This window comes from Pleurodeles waltl, chromosome 6 (genome assembly GCF_031143425.1).
Source record: "Pleurodeles waltl isolate 20211129_DDA chromosome 6, aPleWal1.hap1.20221129, whole genome shotgun sequence".
NCBI lineage: Eukaryota > Metazoa > Chordata > Amphibia > Caudata > Salamandridae > Pleurodeles > Pleurodeles waltl.
Window position 1 is genome coordinate 685,476,374 of NC_090445.1, and position 19,383 is coordinate 685,495,756.

The 19,383-nt window shown below is 42.0% G+C and overlaps 1 protein-coding gene across 1 annotated transcript in view; it reads right to left on the reverse strand.

Moving 5' to 3' along the window:
• Nucleotides 1-10,526: 10,526 nt before the first annotated feature.
• ABRAXAS2 (abraxas 2, BRISC complex subunit) overlaps nt 10,527-19,383 on the reverse strand; it is a 222,665-nt gene continuing 213,808 nt past the window's right edge. Inside the window, exon 9 of the mRNA XM_069239121.1 lies at nt 10,527-11,961. Within this exon, the coding sequence (XP_069095222.1) occupies nt 11,501-11,961 (461 nt within the window). The 3' untranslated portion in view covers nt 10,527-11,500. The remainder of the gene's footprint in view (nt 11,962-19,383) is intronic.

Sequence of the window (19,383 nt, forward strand, 5' to 3'; positions counted from 1 at the left end):
TGCTCTTGATAAATATGTTTTATTTATGGTGCACCAAATTATTCAGGGATGACAATGAAGGAACTGTTGATTGCTAAATCAATGAGTTCCTCACAATGAGGACTAAGTCAACACCACTTATTCTGGATCACCTATAACATCATCTTTACATTTAGACAAAGTGTCTTACGTTTAGCACCACCACCTGTATGATTATATAGCTTTTGGTCTTCTTAGCTCTGATTCCTAAAGGAAAGCCACACTGTATGTTATTCTGTTAGTTAGGGGAGGGCTCTTTTTTATTGGCGGAGACTTTCAGAAGTGAAAAGGTATGTTAAACCCTCTGGCTTTGTAAGATCTTATCCTCATGGAATGTTTGTAAATTACCCAATTTGGAGCATTACATGGATGAACACAAACAATCCTTAGGGGATTCTCCCAAGGAATATCTTTCTGGTTGCAAGAAGTACACCAACAAAAGGCAGTTATCTTTTTGCAGTTAATGACATCTGAAAAATCATAGGATGGAGGGAATCTCGAAAACTTAGTTTCTTACCTCAAGGTGTAATTTTGCAGCTCAAAGTATTTTCTGGATTAACATGCTGTGCATTATTCTGCCATCTAGTGGTGGGATCTGGAATTCTCCACTATCAGTCTCTCTTCTGTTTTAACTTTTTTCTGGTGGTGGGTGTCAAAGGCAGATCCATTTGGTGTCCCCTGGGATGTCACCCCATTTTCACTGTAAGAGGCTATTTTTGGTTACCATCTTCAGATGTTCTTTTTCTTTTCCGTCTTCTGGTGGAGGTGAGTGGGTCACTTGTGAAACCAGAAAATTCTTCTAGCTGCAAAACTACACTTACAGGTAAAAAACTATACTTTTTGCAGAGTGATTTTTTCTAGATTTACATGCTGTGCATTTACTTGGTAGTGGTTTCTAACCTTACGGTGGTTGGGTTGAAGATGGACATAGACTTGTAAACAAATGCTATAAAACTCTTTGTTCCACTTGACCTACTTTAGTCATCTGTATTTCGATGAAATAATGTTTTGTAAAAGTGTATTGATGACCAAGTTGCTGCCAAACAAATGTTCTGCAAACAATACAAAAACTGTTGTCTTCTGAAAGTCTTTGTCCTTTCTATGTAGTAGTCCACTGGAAGAAAATCTTCTGAAAATCCTAAGGCTTCGAAGGACGCACAGCAAAAAGACGCTTTGGTAAGGAAAAAAGACTGTTCAAGGGCAGAAAATCGAAGCTCAATGACTGACACGTGGGTGAAAGAAATTCAATGCATAAGAGGAAGATGCGGAGTCTGGACCCCGAAGAACGGGTCGCTAAGATAGGAAGCAAAAGAGACACTACACTACACTGAAAGTAGGTCATGCATGCACCACATGTGTTTTCTTAGAGGTGCCTCACCTGTTTTAATTGTTTCTTATATGTTGTACGTCTTGTATTTGTTTTTATGTATGAATTAATGGTGCCATTTGGCTGGATGATGGTGACAACGGCATCACACCCCTGAAAGATGCATTTACGGCTTCTATTTTCCCTTTTCTTCCACAGATTTGCCCAGCAGAACACTGACACTGATGGGTAGTATTTAATAATTTAACTGTATATATTACCTTACCACGGTGAATAGTAATAGTACTTCCAATAGTGGTAGGTGCACAAGGAGTGATACTAGGGAGATCACTTTGGTCCTGATGAGGAGTTTAGGGGTAAACTCCGAAACATGTAGACCACTAAGGAGGAAAGGTACATAATATACCCACCCTCCTGACACCCCTTTTTCATCATACCACCCCGTGAGACATATTAAACTAGTGATATCATCCAGAGGGAAGTGTTTTTAACTTACCAAGACCCCAACACTCCTATTCTTTTATAGCATCCACATCGTTGACACCAACAGTGCTCCCACGTAATTCGTCGGACGCAGCATGCCTTGTTCTGCAGCAGAACGGGAGGAAACCCAATGATGAAGCATGCCACCAAGGGCTACCCTGGTGGGTGAGGGTTTTTCTAACAAAAAAACTTTTTTTCTGTTGAAGTTTTCCCCTTCTGGGTTGGGTCTCTAAAAAGGTTTATTTATTTTGAAGCCATTCCTGGATTGGTCTCATGTGAATGCTTGCATATGATATTAAAGGAATTCATGATACCAGCTTCCCTTGTAGTTTCCCCACCATCCTCGCTGTCAGAGCTTGCCCTCTCTGGTAGTAGTGAATTTCTTTTAGTAAGGATTGAGTCCTCTTCTCATTGGGGTACATATTTGCTCTTGAATGGAGCTGATTCTTGCAAACACCTTTTCCTGTTCTGGCGCCAGAGGGGACTTCTCTTTATTCAAAGAGAAAACCCGTGCATGAAGACTCCCCATTAGTTCCTGGATTCGGTATAATAGTTTGTTCTCACTAACCAGTAGTCGAGGTACGGGTACACATGTATGCCCCTCCTTCTCAAGTGCGCTCCTACTGCCGCCAGACACTTTGTAACACCCCTGGTGTTGATTTTATAATAAATGCCAGTACTGTGACATGATAATGTGTTTTGTTTACCACAAACCTCGGGTATTTCTTGTGCTCTCTGTTCATTGGATTGTGGAAGCAGGCATCTTTTAAGTCTATCGTTGCCATGTAATCACTTTTAATCTCCTTCTTGTAGCTGTGGTATGACTTCCTGTAAGGTTGTCATCTTGAACTCTTGTATTTTCATAAATGTGTGGATATATCTGAGATCCAGTGTTGGACGTAATGTGCCGTCCACCTTTGGGATTAGGAAATATGTTGCGTAGTTTCCTGTGTTGAGTTTGTGTCTTGGAACCTGTTCTTTTGCTTGCTTGTCCGGAAGCTCTTGCGCTTCCTTGAGAAGACGAGCGGTTTCTTCTTTGGAATGGACTTTGGACGGTTGGTGGGAATTTTGCTAGTTCTATACGATAACCAAATTGAATTGTGTTTAGTACCCTTTTGTCTGAAGTTATCTTGCCCCACTTCAAGAGAGTGTTTTTATTCTTCCACCCACAGGTGTTTTGTGTAGAAGTTGAACTGCTTGTCTGTGACTTTCACAGATGCTATCTGTGAAACTCTTGGTATTTTTGAAGAGGCTCTTGTGTGAAAGGGGTTGAGCCTCTGATGATGCCCTTTTCCCTTGCCTCTTCCTCAAAAGGGCTGGCATCCCTGCTGTTGATAATGTCAGCTTTGTTGATAAGATGCAGACTTACTGCTTCTTTGAAAAGTTTGGTGTGACGTTCTACCTTGGAAACTCCGTCTGGGGGCAGGACTTTTTTTAAAATATTTTATTGATTTTACAAATAAAGGCAATAAAGACCTTACATCTTCCAGTTTTAACAAACATTGTACTTCCCCCACGCCCTCCTTGTTCGCTCCCAGCATATCACCTATCTTTCCTCGGGCGTCATAGTCTATTCAGATATGAAAACTGACCAGATTCGGTTGTCCGTGCATTTCTGTAATAGGATCTTCATCAGAAGCTGCATGCGAGTTATCGGAGGTTGTTTCCACTGGATATTTGAGGCAACATAACAGTGTATCCCATTGTCTCGCCATGTCTCATGATCCACACCCCAGTGCTGCCTGCTGATGTAGTATGTTTCCCTCTGCCTCTCCCCATGTTATCACTGCATTCTGCCACCTTTGTAAGTGAGGGCCCCCAGCGTCCTTCCAGTGTATCGTAATTTCTCTTTTGGGCAGAATTAATGCCAGGTCAATATATTTATTGGTCGTTTTTTTTAGCATGAGGGCGGGGAAAATCTCCTATTAGAGCTGCTAAGGGGGATAGTCCCAGCTCACTGTCTGTAACTGCATATTCCTAAACACCTCTTCCCAGTAGGGCACAATTGTCAGACAGTACCATAACGTGTTCTAGTCCTGCTTCCGGTTCTGAACAGCGGGGGAACCTCCACCTCCTGTAGCATACATTTGTGCCATTTTATGGGGGGTAAGTAATGCTCTGTGATCTGGGGGCAGGTCTTCTTGTTGCAAAGGTGCCACTTCGCATGCCATCCCAGAATTGCAGTGCACCCATAGACTTTGCTGTCTCATTGTCTTTTTTCCATTGGTTCACATTTTCATCTACGGTGCTCCCAAATAACTGCTCCCCTTTAAAGGGGGTGTTTAAGATGTTTGCTTGGACTTCCTGCCTAAGTCCAAAAGTACTTAGCCTTGAATGGCACCTTAAGGTTCCTCCTATCATTAGCTGTCGACTGGATGTGTTTGCCGCACCTAAAGTGATTTTAGGCAGGTGTTGGTAATGTTCTCACCACATTCAGCAAGATATGCTGCCCTCGTACAATACTGTTCGGGGAAATGTTTTATAAGATTCTCTATCTCTTTCCATTGCTGGTGTACGTGTCTATTTAGCAGCGCATTAGTTTGCGATTCTCCACTGGTTTGCAGCACTGCGTTTTACTCTGAAACCCATTCGCTCCATTTGTTTACACTCCTTATCTGGTGGTGGGCATGGGGTTGGGGGAATGTTGGCCCTCTTCCTGGCTGCAGATGTTATTAAAGAATCTACACAGACAGTACCTTTCATATATGCTGGACCCTTTGAGCAGTAATTGTACTTCGTTTCGGCTCTTGAAGTAACAGCTCTACACGTGGCTGGTTCCTCAAAAGGCCTCTTTACCCTGGTTGAGTAGGCTAGGAAGCAAACATAAAAACTGACTCCTTGCCTGACTGGGCAATAGTGTTTCCAGCAGGAAACGTGATTCTGACTTCTCTTCATCCAGCAGTACACCAAACCTTTCAGCTGCTTGTTTTATGAATTGATTGTACATTCCAATGTCATCCAGAGACGAAGGCCTCGATGGATAACTGTCGAGACACACTCCTCGAGTGAATCTGTCTCGAGATCTTGCCATTGAGACACGACAAATTCAGCTTCCTCTGAACCCTGGCACATTTCTGCAAGTTCCTCCTCTTCCTCTGCATATAAGAGCTCCTCCTCTTCTTCCTGAGGTTCAGGAGTGTGGTGGTGGGGGAGGTGTAGATCCTTGCCCCCTTTATTGTAGTCTCCTTCAGCGTCAATGTTTTTTTTAATGCCTTTAGAGTAACATCAAACTCCTCCTTTGGTAGAAGAGCAGACATTTAGGCCTCTAGTCTCTTTCGCTTCCTATCTCAGCGACCCGTTCTTCGGGGTCCCGACTCAGCATCTTCCTCTTATACATTGAAGATTCTTCAATTCAAGTGTCAGTTATTGAGCTTCGATTTTCTGTACTAGAACAGTCTTTTTTCCTTGCCAAAGTGTATTTTTGCCGTTCGTCCTTTGAAGCCTTGGGCTTTTCAGAAGATTTTCTTCCAGTGGACTCCCCCTTCAGTGATTTGTGGGGGTTCCTTCCCGCTGGGTGTGCCTGCAGTCGATGGAACCTTCGACTGAGTCCCCCTTTGATTTCCGCGAGTCTAACTGTCTTAAACATCTGTCTCGAAAAAATCAGCAGAGTTATCTTACCTTGCCCCTTTTCTTTTTCACTGCCTATTTCTCGACACCAATGATCTTTACGCCCGTGAACGAAGTCTGTCCTCCTGCTTCTTCAGCAACATTATCTTCCTTCTCACTAGAGAGGCTAAAGTCCCTCCGGGATGGTGTCATCTGCTGGCTGTGCATACTGTGATGTGCTCATTTCCATCTCTCCCTAACCCTCAGTGTCTTCGATGTGAAGGCTAAGCAGGCATTACAATCTTCACTCCGGTGTTCGACGGGGAGACAAAGATTGCAGACTGGATGCTTTTCATCTTGGGAAAACCTGTGACGGCAGTTCTGACAGAACTGAAAAAGTGTTTTCTCCATCAAGGCCCTTCAGGAAGCATCCTGAAAGTGCATTCTCCGAAATTCTCTCAAAATGAGACTTTCCTTCTCCTAATCTTCCTCTCAGTGATCTATAAAGAGACTCAGTGAACTTTTTGGCATTTTCTGTAATTTTTTTCATCGTAACTTCTCTCTGTATAGGAGATCCTTCGATATGCTTCCAGACCCAACGGTGGAAGCAAAGATTCTGAAGATTGGGACCAAAAGTGGGAACTGCCATTGACGCCCACCAACAAGACAAAGTAAAAACAGATGAAGGACTATACGATAGTGGAGAAATCAGTCTTAAACCACTAGATGGAGGAATAATGCACAGCATGTGAATCCAGAAAAGATTCACGCTGCAAAACTAACCCTTTTCCCAAGTGAACCGACAAGTATCAGGTCATACACTCACAAAACGTCTCACCAGTTGAGAAAATCATGCTGCTCCCAAGTACTTAATTCATCTGTTGACTAAAGTGCTCGTAACACGAAATTTAAATTTCAAACTTCCAAAAAGCAGGAGCTCCAGAAGGATCTTTAATATTAGCATGAAACAATACAGTCTGCCACCATTGCAACACCCACCCCTACAGTAGCAGCTTTCCCAATATAGCCCATGAGTACCTTTCTTCTTCAAGCTGAAGCGTTTCTTTAATTGAATTTAGTATATAAAACACAAATGTCTCCTGTCTGCCCCCCCTTTTTTTAAACTTATATCTTACAGCACTGCCTATGAAGGGTTTTGTTATTTAAAGTGGATGTTTTAAGTTAGAGTCTGCTGTTGTTACATTTGTCAATATAATAATCTTTAGCCTGAGGTACAGTCTCAGACAGCAATTATATCCACAGTGGGATTTCTTCTACAATTGTTAATGTGGTTTTGGCTCAGTAGTTTTGTTTTGTTTTCACCTATAATGCTTGAAAACGATATATATAAGAATGCCAAAGCACATTCTCTGCATCTTAAGCGCAACTCTCCTGCACGTACCACTGATTATTAGAATCAGTATGTGCATCTTCACAATGGCATCTCTGGAAAAGATGCTAACAAACATATGCATATTGCATCCTCTCTTCAATTAATTTACAGTCGCCTGAATATTACTGAAAAATTTCCAAAGCCTAAGGTCCCCTAGGGTTCCATTAAATAGTAGTACTACAAGCACAGACCCACTCGTCAGGCTCCGGCAACTGCACAAGACTGTAAGCGGGGCACTTACCTGCAAAATTCAAATTACTGCAGTTTTCTTTTTTTTTTAGCAAGTGTGAAATTTACCTTTTCAAGGCAATACCAGGCGTTCCAAAACTCAGAACCCAGCCTGATTCGAAACACTGGGTGCTACAGCTACAATAAGGCCTGTGAATTCCTCAGAGTTAAAGAGGGCCGAGGCTCCCTAATACAAATCAATTGAAAACTTCTACCGCAAGACCCTGAGAACGGCTTCAATACTAACACATGTACTAGGCACCCCTCCTCCATTTAAATACTCACTCCCTGGAAAATAACTGTAGTGCAAGCAGCAATACTGAGACATTCCCCATCAGTCCCCAATAAGACAGCTTTTCTGAAAGGTCTTAAATTAACTTATCCTAATATGATTTAACCATCTTATTACTTTTGTGATACACTGTGCCATACATATTTCCAAAATAAACAACCATTTAATTACATTGTCTTAATCTGTGTCTGCTTCTGTCTAGTCGTGGCCTACTTACTCTATTACCAGTCTCAGAATACCTTCTACAGTGAGGATCAGTTGTCATCTCAAAGGAACTGTGGGAGAGTTTGAAGGAAAGCATGACCTTTTGTTTCTCCCAACATTTACCCTTTTGTTCTGTTAAACCTTCCATTTTTGTGGACGATTGGGGGTCAAGGCTAACAGTTCAGGCATCAGATGCCGTTTGCACTGAAAAGTCTTTACCTGTAAATCGCCCTGCAGATGTCAACACTTTCAATGTTGAAAGTTCCAGCCTTAACTGGTCCCCAAGTTTCCTTTTGAACCCACATGTGGATGTCTTGAGCTGAAGATTCAAGAGTGTCTACCATCGGGCTAGAACTATGATGCATGGGTAAGATCAAATCTGGCTATAAAATTAATCCCCTTTTAGATTTATTATTATTATATATATTAATGTATCTCGTGTGATTCTAAATATTGCGCCCTCTTGAATCACCATTTAATTGGGCGTTCTTTTAAGGTCTAAGTCGTCAATAATTGGCAGAGCATTTTGAGGCTAATGGCACTAAATAGTTTTGCTTCAGTATCGAGCGGATATAAGTTATGATGTTAATGAGCTAGTATTTATCATAATCATGTATTCTGTTGTAATGGTTTATGGGCCGTTGCCTAATAGTTCTGTCTCCAAACAGAATTGCAATGTAGGATTCATGTCTTGTCCCTGCTACTAGATACTGATCATCAAGTAACGTTCGACTTCAGTGCAACTTTCTTAGCAATTTCCCCTTTGTCTCCACAGAACTGCTCTCAAACTACCTTCGGTTGCAAAACTTGGCTCAGCATGATCCTAGGGCAGGCAATTCTCACTACTGTCTTGCATTAAATAATCAAGATGTTATCGTAGAGACAACAAAAATGGGCTGTCCCCAATTGTCAATTCTCAATGGGAACCTGGAAAGTAAAACCAACTTGTGAAATGTTTACAGCTGAACTATGACCTATGCCTAACTAAGAAACAACCCCTAAGCTAGCGTTATCACCTCATAAGTTCTAATTCTTCCATTTGCTGCAGGGTAAAATTCTACTACAAGTATTAGCAAAGCTAACAGGTCTCAGCTTTGTGATGTACTGGATTTACCAACGGTTTCTAGCCACGTTGTACAGCATCCGTTATACCGAGCAGCACTGCTAAAGTTATTAAAAAAAAAAAAAAAAAACAAAAAAAAAAGGAACTCAGCCCCACTCCCCCAAAAGCCTTTGATGAAGCTCAACACGTTATTTGAAGGCCCACCATTAATGTACAAGGATACACAATGGCACAGATACAACTTTCAGAGCTGGATCAGTAACTAAAAAGAAAATAACACAATCTGAAGCTTTTTCTCTTTTTAAAGTGTGGGCATGTGGGAAGGCACATGGTGTAGCAACAGAGTAGGGCGGGAATAATGCCGAATTAACATGAGAGGGGGCGTGAAAGCAACAGGGGTGAGGACTGAAGGGGACACACAAGCAATGGAAAAGGGAGAGAATGAGAACACCATTGGGCTGAGGGAAGCAATAGGGAGAAGCACACAGTCAAGTGCAAGGAGGAGGAGGGCGGGAAGAAGATGAAGGCGGGGGAAGCAGTTGGGCAACAGAGAAAAACACAAAGTGCAGGAGAAGAGATGTACACCAGGGAAACTGTTAGAAAACGCAGGTACCCTTTTGGAGTGATTCGCACAAAAGAAAAAGTCGTGTTTGAAACGCAAGCAGTGGAAGCAGCAATGCCAGCCAAGTAAAGGGACTGTAAAGAGGGAACACTCCATGGTAGGAACAAACATAGGATTAAACAGCTGGGACATGAATAAAGAGCAGGCAAATGAGTGACAAGGAAAGCAAGCCATTCTTAAGCAATGGTCGGGGTCCAAGCCACTGTGCGTTCTTGCTAATTCAAAAAATGCCTCGCAACAGACAGCTCATGTGAGGTCTATTAGGGTCAACCTAAAAATGTTTTTTTTTAAATGGCTAGAGCACTTAATTCTAGATTAAATACAATGGTAGGCAAAAAAATCTGTAGATGCTGTTAAATCACCATGTTTTCTAAAGTCATGCTCAATGCTGTTAGGAATCGGTTTATAGGTTGCCTGTGAGTCAACATGTGTTGGGATGTTTTTTCAAGCTTTATGAATCTATTCTGGATTCACCAACTGGATAGTATGATTTTACAAAGCGAGCATATCACCTAAAGATTCATGATGCAAAAACAGGCTCAGTGATCAAAATAAGCTCGAAACAAATGCTTTCAGTCTGAAAAGAATGGAGTAGAAGAGCTTTGCCCTACTAATTGTTGAAAAGATGATTTAAAATACTCTGCACTCCCTGAAACATGCAATCTGCAGCCTGGCTAAATCGACTCTAACAAATGGACTGTAGACTGGCATGCAGGTTTCCAATCCACTCCATCCAACTGGGAGTCCGAGGTAAAAACAAAGAGCCAAACAGGACTCGCCAAATGGAAAGACGTCTATATATGGTACAGGTAGGCATAGCTTTAACCAAACAGCCTTGAATGATAATTTTACAGTCTTGCCACAATAAGGCAGAACTTCCTACAGGTAGAGAACAGGAGAGAATATGATAAAGGATTGAGAAAAGAACTCGGCCCAGTATAGGAATAAGATGAAAGATTAGGAGATGAAGAACGACAGTTGATGGGGAGAAGGTTAAAAAAGGATAATCAATCATGATTATAAATTGCATGTGGGGAGGGGTCGGGGGGTCACCTTGCTGTCCTCTGTGCAGCACTCCATGTACTGTTACCACCAAAACCAGCCATAAATATCAAGTGGTAGATAAAGTAACCAGGTTTCGGTGAGAAACATCACAATTTAAACCAGAGTGGCACAAGGCACGATGGCTCTGTGGGCTGCGGGTACAGGCAGTTAAAAGGCATGAAGAAGTTGTGCAAAATGTGGAACAGGGACTGTGTTATCTGTCCCTGTATGCTATCAACCTCGGTTAAAATGTTCATGAACTTGTTTACACTTTCTTCTAAGTAATACACTGCATAAAATGTGCTTGATGGAGTCATAGAAATTGTGTTTAATAGGTAATTATAAATAATTGGATTTTTCATATGAACAGGTTAGTTACTCTGTAACACTAGGTTTCTGTGGGTGATCATCTTTGGGGATTTCCACTGTCATCCTGGGAGGTAGAGCTTAGAATGTGGAAATAAAGCTATATCATATCCGAATCCAGTCTCTTTTATTTCCAACTGTGGCAGTACAGCTGCATGTTCACCAGGTCTCACATCACCCTCATGGCTCTTCCCTTGTTGAACCAGGTGCGATGGATTGTGCTAGAGCAAACAAAATGAGAACATGGTGTATAAAGGCATCTAGAGTGCAAGAGACTGGAAGCAGAGGGAAACATGAGAGGGCCAGGTGAGGTGCAGATATAAAGAAGAGTAAGACAGTGGACCGAATGGCCCATTCCTTTCTATGTTGCCCTTCAAATGGTTAACTTAATTTTCTCTGGCAAAGCAAAATTTGGCTCGTTACAAAACAGCTGTGCAAGCTGCAAGTGATTTTCTTCCCTTTTTGAATGTGGCTTCAAGGCATGATCAAAGTGCAATAGGCATGCCTGTTCCAAGGACACTCCTCAGAACTAGCGATTAATTCAGGGGGCTTCCTCCCCACCATGGGGCTGGCATCTCACTTTTCTTACTGGCTTAAACAACTTATGGCAACAAAATCTACCAAGTTCTGAAACGTGTCTAATTTCACAAGATGTCCAGAAAACCACACTGGCATTAGTATACAACCTGATTATCCTACAGACTTCATTACAAAACTCGCAAAATGCAGGCGAGCCGTGGGCACCACTTGGGTGCGGCAATCCATATGGCAGCATGGCCACAAGGAAAGGCTTTATTTTTAGGCTTATTTCCCCCACCACGCCCAGACCTGTGAAGTCCTCTTCATGGGATGGTGGTACAGAAAAAGCTCATAGCTACCGCGACTGATAGAGGTGCCATTACAACAGCTTTAGCTCAAATCGGGGCAGCCGGAGTATTTGTGTCCCCATCTGGCTGTGCATCAGGCCGAGAACCTTGAGACAGAGAGACTTCTCCATCAGAGCCCTCAGCAGGAGAGTCCTCATTATCACCACTCCCAAGTTCTTCAAGAATTTCCTCTGTAGCTCTTTGGGGTTGGTGGACAATTGCACCCTTTGAAGAATATTTAAAACCTGCACTGATGGGATTATGACTTGAAGATCCCACTGCCTGAGGTCGTGGCATGTAAGGGTTACTTGAAGTGTGTGCAAGGCCCACTAGGCTGTCCTGGCTGCTCATATCCAAATCAGAGTACGGAGGCGGGAGGTCAGAAAACCCAGGCTGCTCCGGAGTGCACTCCTCGCTGGCAGAATGATAGCATGATCCTTCTAGCGACATCAATGCAGGCTCCATGTCTTTTGCAGGGACAGGTTGGCTTAAAATGGCTTGCTGCCGTCCTAGTAAATAACAGAAGAGAATATTAAAACAAAGGTCAATTTGGTACATGTAGTGCGGCATGACAGCACTTTACATTAGACAAAACTTGAAGGTACTGCTGCAATAAAACCAGACACTGATAACGTAATAAGTCCCGATCAAAATTAGATAAAAACATTTTTCAGAGGCATTTTGATTATTTTCCGAAATACAATCATCAAGATTCTTTTTGCACTGGTTAAGTAAAAGGATTATATTATTATAGATGTAAGTGTATCAAACCTTCAAACTATTTTCATATTTTATTAATTTTCGAGAATTTAGCATTCCAAGATTATTTTCTGCAGGTGACTTGACCACTATTGGAGGGAAACTGGCAGTAAAATCACCTTGATTATTGTCTGGCTACAAGAACCGAATATGGTATCAAGATATACGTGATGCAAGTATGACATACACCTTTTCGATAAGGCAACGAATTGACTCTGGTTCTATGTGCAAAATCATGCAGTACTTGTTAACGGCACCTAAACACAGTGCAGGCATGCAGATGTGTGATGACTCGTGTGGAATGGTCTGGCAAAGCTTGAAGCGCCCAAGGTGTATTTTAGGTGTGTGAGTACTGGAATGGAGTATGCAATCTGTGCAGGCACCGGATGGAGTATCTTTGGTGTGTGTTGACTGTGAATAAGAATTTTGTACAGCTGATACTGGGTGTGTAGGTATTGGAGTAGGAATATTAGATATGTTTTTACTGATTGGATACTACTGGAAATTGCAAGTGACGTGCAGATGCTGCATTACACTAAATGTTCAGTGCTGAGAATGTGTGTCTTAGTAGTGGGTATTGCATAAAATATTCCTAGAAATGTTAGGTGTTTAGGAATGGACAGATTATTCCACAAATGTACTGGATGGAATAATTTAGGGCTTAAAATAGAATACGTTATGTCTGCAGGTAATGAACAGACTGTTGGATATGCAGACACTGAGAACAGCGTATACGATGTGTGATTATCTTATACAGCAATGCTTCCCAAACTTCCCAATTTTATTAACGACAAAACTTTTGCGAATCACCTACCTTTAATAGACACAAAGCAGGGCGATTTTTGAAAGCAACTAAAGCATTGTGTGGTAGAGCACTGTCATTTATAGACAGCACATTTTCCACTGAATGCCCACTAAGTTTGCACACATTTACAGTTATGCTGGTACAACTATAGCGCACACAAATTATGATGTGTAGAAATCGGGTTTCTGCGAGTATGCATTATTTGTGCATTACCAAGTAAAGTGTAGTGGTTTGTTTTGATCCTATTAAAATGTTTGTTTCCAGCACACTTGAGAACTACACCAAATGTCCATTATTTTAGCTTTCCTAACTGCTGAATGCATACAGTTCATTTAAGGTATCTACAGTTTGTTGTGTTGTAAAAAACAAAACATCTTACAGTCTTTGCTTACTCACACTACTCCAGCAAGTCTGTCACATGTCACTTTAAACTGCCTCTACTTTACACTCCGAGAAAGCACAGTAAACACCAATCCCATATTAAAAGAATAAGCAGCGATTTGTCAGAAGACATAGCCTGACATTTGACTTGTGTCTTTGAAGCATGGCAAATGTGACATGACAAACACAGAATTTAAAGGCATTTTCATTTATTGCTCTGACTTCAATGACCAACCAAAATCAGCTCGCGACCCACGCTTTGGGAAACAATTTTATACAGTATTAATCAGTCTTATTATGATATGCAATATTTTAGCAATGCAGGCACTGAAAAATGTGTCAATTGTGTTGGTAATAAAACAGTGCTGGGATTCAGTACGTTAGGTGCAGGACTATTTGAAAGAGATTGATAGTATTTGTGGGCACTGGTACAACATACTAGATGTTTTGAAATGGTGCAAAGTACGTTAGACTTGCAGACAACGTAATAGAGTATGTTAAGTAGTAAGTTGCAAGTATAATAGAAATAAAAGTTTAGGTGTGCAGAGAGTGAATAAAGTTTTTGGAAAACTAAGGGGGCGTGGACTGAAAGAGGAAAATGGCAGCTTATGCCAGAGTTCCATCTCCTCAATGCCGTATTTCCACATTCAGAATGAGCTAGGACAGGGACAGGACACCGGAATATGTAGGGACAGTGGGCTCTGGCTCTGAAATTCTTCCTGTAGCCCCTACTGCACTGAAATCTAGTGCTCTGAATCAAGCACCCGGTGGTCGCCAATATCGCTGCTCCCATCCCCGCAACGAGACGAAGCCCCTGATCGAGGATCCATCACAATAGCCGGCATACAAAGAAACAGGCAATACCTCCTACTTTCTCTAAACCGGAACCAAATGTGAGTGCAGTGATCCTGGCTATCAAATTTGTGACCATTGTGTGGGTTCCTTCTTGATGAGCCAAGGGCCAAACATTAACTGGGATAGCCCATAACCCTGCCCTCACCCATGAAACAAGGTCTGATATCACTACCACCAAATAGCTCACCTCTTAAAATATTCAACACCTACCTTCTGTCTGCGCTTTCTCTACACAGTGATCCAACCGTACATTGGGCTATCCATGCAATGCAGGTCTCCATCGCCGTCTTACTGTGTCACAGCACTCACCTGTGCCTGACCTGCATCACCCTCAGAAGCCACTAGGAAGTACCAGTATGAGTGGCAGAACATGTACACCAGCAGTGAGGCCTCCTATTTACACCCCGTCGGAGCCGCCACGGGTAAGCTCAACTCTACGCAAATAGAAGCGTGACACTCCCACCTCATCATAAAAGAGAAGTCATTTTGTGCCCAAAATTTCTGCATGCAGCCTGGAATTGTTCCAGGAACCGTGAGGTGAATTAGACTTCTAGACCTTTAACATTAGTACCACTGCTGTAAGCCAGGCTCAGCTTGATACCATCCAACAAGGTAACAACATAAGCAGGCAAGCTGAAGCAAGAAAAACCCCTGAAAAAGTCGCACTCCCCAGCTAGGCACCATTATATAACAGAAGAGCAGGAACAGGAGAATCCTTAAACAAGTTACAACCCCACGGCAGATGTAATCGCAGTCACTCCTCGTTCAGGCTAAATTCATCTGTGAATTATCAAGAGCTGTTAAGATCTGTAAGGAACTGCAAAGTACTTCCACAACCATATAGGTATGCGGGAACTGCAACCGAACAAACAGTCCGAAATTACTGTCAACCTCAGAAGCACTGTATTGGCATTATCAGCAACTTCATAATCCTGCACCGAGCATCTTCACATGCCTGCAATTAGTTCACTTGTGCATATGCTGGATATCACTCCACTGACACTATACCAGACAAATTTTAATCTGTGTATATAAGCGCGCAGTCAAGGGTATAAGTGTGTACATCATACATAGGGACAAAGCATAAATGCACAATTCCTCCAGCTAAATACCAGAAGAATTAATCTTGATGCAATCACCTCCTGTATTTTGCACCTCTTTATCCTCATGCTATACTACAAATTGTGGGAAGTCTACTAGCTCAGCATTCCAGATTTGAGCTTGTTTGCCTATGAGCAGAAAGCTACCTGAAACGCAGTAAAGTAGCATCTGTGTGCCTATATAATCACCTGCAAACAGAAAAGTACCACCTATGAGCCTATAAAAGTACCCGTAAAGCAGAAAAGTACAGCAGATGAGCAGAAAAGTACCTGAAAATTATTAACACCTCTACTAAAATGGACTACTGAAAAGGATTGAAATCTTAGCCCAGCCTTAACCATCTGCAAAATATTTGCAATACCCAGAACGATCAAGGCATCAAGATGGCTTAAAACGACATGAAATCTGAATCGAAAAGACAAAGTTGTAACCACCGACCCCAGAATCTTCCATCAAAAGCAAAACTGAGCGTGAAGACACAATAGACTCCATCCTTAAAAAAAACTTGATGTCTTACAACTTGCTCAAACCACAGAATTTAGCATACACAAAATGCAGCAGCATACGGCGAGTATGAGATCCGACATCAAGCAAAAAAAACGATAAACTAGCTGCAGCAGAACAGCGCATTAGCGATCTGGAGGACAAATCTCACTGCAAAAAAAAGACCCCAGCTCCCTTCACAAACCCTCAATCTTGAGGCAACACTCCATTGCAGAAATGGAAGATACAAACAGGAGGGCCAATATACGATTCTCTAGCTTTCCTGAAAACTGTGAAAGGCAACATGGCTCCAATTTACATCACCTTTATGGAGAAACAGATTCCCCGTAATACTAACATTTTCTTCGATAAACAGTTTGAGCTTGAGAGAGCACATCACATTCCAAGACGACAAAATGACCAAGTAAACTCAACTGGAGCACGCAGACCAATAATCTGCAAATACCTCAGACACCAACAAGTGGAACTAATTCTGGAATGAATTCGCAAACATAACCACATCAACAAGGAAGGCCAATGGAGCACCATCTCATAAGATTACTCCAAAAACATGGTACAATTGAGGAAAGGCTTCCTCTCTCTCTCTCAGGCCCAGACTACAAAGCAAAAACATGCCCTTCTCGTTTGCAGACCCTGTCAGATTTCCTGTCATCTACCAAGGGTCAGCACACATGTTCAACAACCAACAGGATCTGGCCTACATCCTAGACAACATACAAGAGGCTGAGATGGACATTTTTTCTTCCAAAGCAGGGACGTATTATTATTCTTTATTCTACTCTTTCTGCAGTACTTGCTAAGAAGGTAGCTGTGTGGTGTCCACAATACCATATTGCTTTCTCGTACTAGATTAGTATTTGATGATATTTGATGCTATAAATTTCTAGTTGGTGCATCACATATCCAGTAAGATATGATGTTATGTAATCTTTGTTCGAGGATATCCCTTCCAGCACTGCTAACAAAGGCCTCCACAGGCATAGCCAAGTTCTCAACTTTCAAATCCTCTCAACCAATGAATAACTCCCATGCAGGTTGACTAAATTTAAGTCCATATACTGTCACAAGATAATACAAATGTTATAGATGCTGTAGCTGTTTTAGATATCATGGGCAGCACACTAGGATACTCAATGTTTGTGCAACGTAAGGTAGACATCATCCATAGTCTCTTCATAAGGTGACTCACTGCCAGAAGACGGCACCTTGTGGTCCTATATCACACACTGTTCCATCCGTTTCCTGACTGACTACTGTTAACTGAAATGTTGTAGCTGCAGCTGGACCTCTTTCTTGCTAAGTAACCACTCTCATCTCTGCCACTGGCATATCAGAACTTCTCTCACACAATTTTAACTCTAGTCATTCATATAAAGCAAGACACAACTTCTAACAACTGTGGCATAATAAATATTCACAAATCTACATCATGGTGCCTTGGAGAAGGTCAGTCTCCTCTTTCGGGTCTCGTGTGATTACTATTCCAGGTAGGGGTAGGGTGGGTAAGGGGGCTGGGGTTGGGCTATGGAGCTGGTGTTTTTGTTTTCTTTCCTTTCCTTTTGTCTTTCTTCTCTTCTTTCTTTCATGTTCTGGTGATTACCCTAACCTCTTACTCATACCTGGTCGATCCTGGATTGCATTAAGACACATTAGCAGTTCACGCTGGATCGCCAAACCTAGCTCGTCACATGAAATTCGGCGGGCCCATCTTACAGTACATTGGGGTGACTCCGCTTACTCACGTCTCAGGCCCCCTCATCATATCACCCATGTCTAAGTATGACTCCTTATAAATTCTTTCCCTCAATATAAAAGGGTTGAACCATCTAGGTAAGGAGGAGGAAAATTATTGAGTAGGCTTACAAATTTAAATGTGACAATATTCCAGCAGGAAACTAACCTTGCCTCGTCAGACATTTTCCCTTTTAAAGCTCCATGGTTCTCAGAAATCATTGGTTCATCCGCCCACAACAACAAAAAATGGAGTTCTTACCATAATTACCAAACAAGCAAAAAATTATTATTTTGGACACATTCTGATCAGAATGGGACATGGGTACTTAATAGATTAACTAAATCTGGTAATGAATTTTACTTGCTGAATATATATGCAAACTCTAATGACACTGACGTCTGGAAACGCATCAACAAATTGATTGCAGGTCTTCCCAAAGACTTCTGAATGATAATAGGGGGGAGACTTAAATCTCCCAGTTGACTATACGATTGACCATACTTCGAGAGGCAAATTTAGACCATCACATCCCACGTTTACTCCATGAAATATGTTCAAACTTTTTCCTGGTAGACACATGGGTATTCAAAACCCGGATGCAAGGGATTACACTTTCTACTTCCCACTACATTAATCGTTCTCTAGATTCCACCACGTATTAGTATCCATTAACATGGGGAGTACGATCTTTGACTCATCCATAGAACCCAGACTGGTCTCTGATCATTCAGCCATACTAACTTCCTTGGGCTAGGCTACAACCTCTCCTGAAGCCAAATCATGGAGACTTAATGCTGATATCCTGCAAGATAAAAAGCACTAATAAACGATCTGCAAAGCCATCACAAACATTTTTCTTGAAACTCCACCCCCTGGCAACTGCCTACCCCAAACGCGCCGAGATGCCTTTAAGGCCACTATTAGAGGGCTATTAATAGGCCTCTGCGCTCATATTAACAAGTCTGCAAATGTCCAGTTAGAAAAGCTAGAAACTGAGATAAAGCAATTGGACGTCAGACACAATTCAGAAAGACACACTCCTGTTAGAAACCCCAAACCGGAAAAAAATATGAATACAACAAACTCCTGAACTTTAGCATTGGCGAATGGGTGACTAAATTCAATTTGACAAAATTGTGTGTAGGCAACACCGCTGGGAAAATTCTAGCCCGCTATTTAAAGAAAAAAAAAAAGAACTCACAATTGACTCCTGTCAGGGACAATTACAGCTAGATTCCCACAAAATCCTTGGAGTTTTACAGATCACTGGATGATGAAAACACTAACATCAATCTGGTAGACAGTCTTACCTACCTCAATAAGCTCACCCTAACCAAACTAGATGACCATCACCAGTCCTTACTGACTCAGGCCATCACAGACTCAGAAATGAAATCGACAATTAAGTCCCTCAAAGTTGGGAAGGCCCCCAGTCCGGATGGCCTAATTGCCCAATTCTATAAGTCATTCACTGAAGAGTTGCTTAAACCCCTACTAATCCTCTCATGAATATGCGGCTATGGGGCACTTTGGAGGCACTAACGCGGAATCCACTATAGCACTACTCCCTAAAGAAGGTAAAGACAACACACCCTAAAACCCATAGGCCAATATCGCTCATCAATTTAGACTGTAAGCTTTACACTAAAATCCTGGGTAAACCTATCAAAGTGGTACTGCCACTCCTGATCCGATGCACCAAGCCGGTTTCCTCAAAGGCAGACTCTCCAATGATAATGTAGGACTCTTGGGACATGTCATATAGATTTCCAAATCCAAGAACTCCCCAGT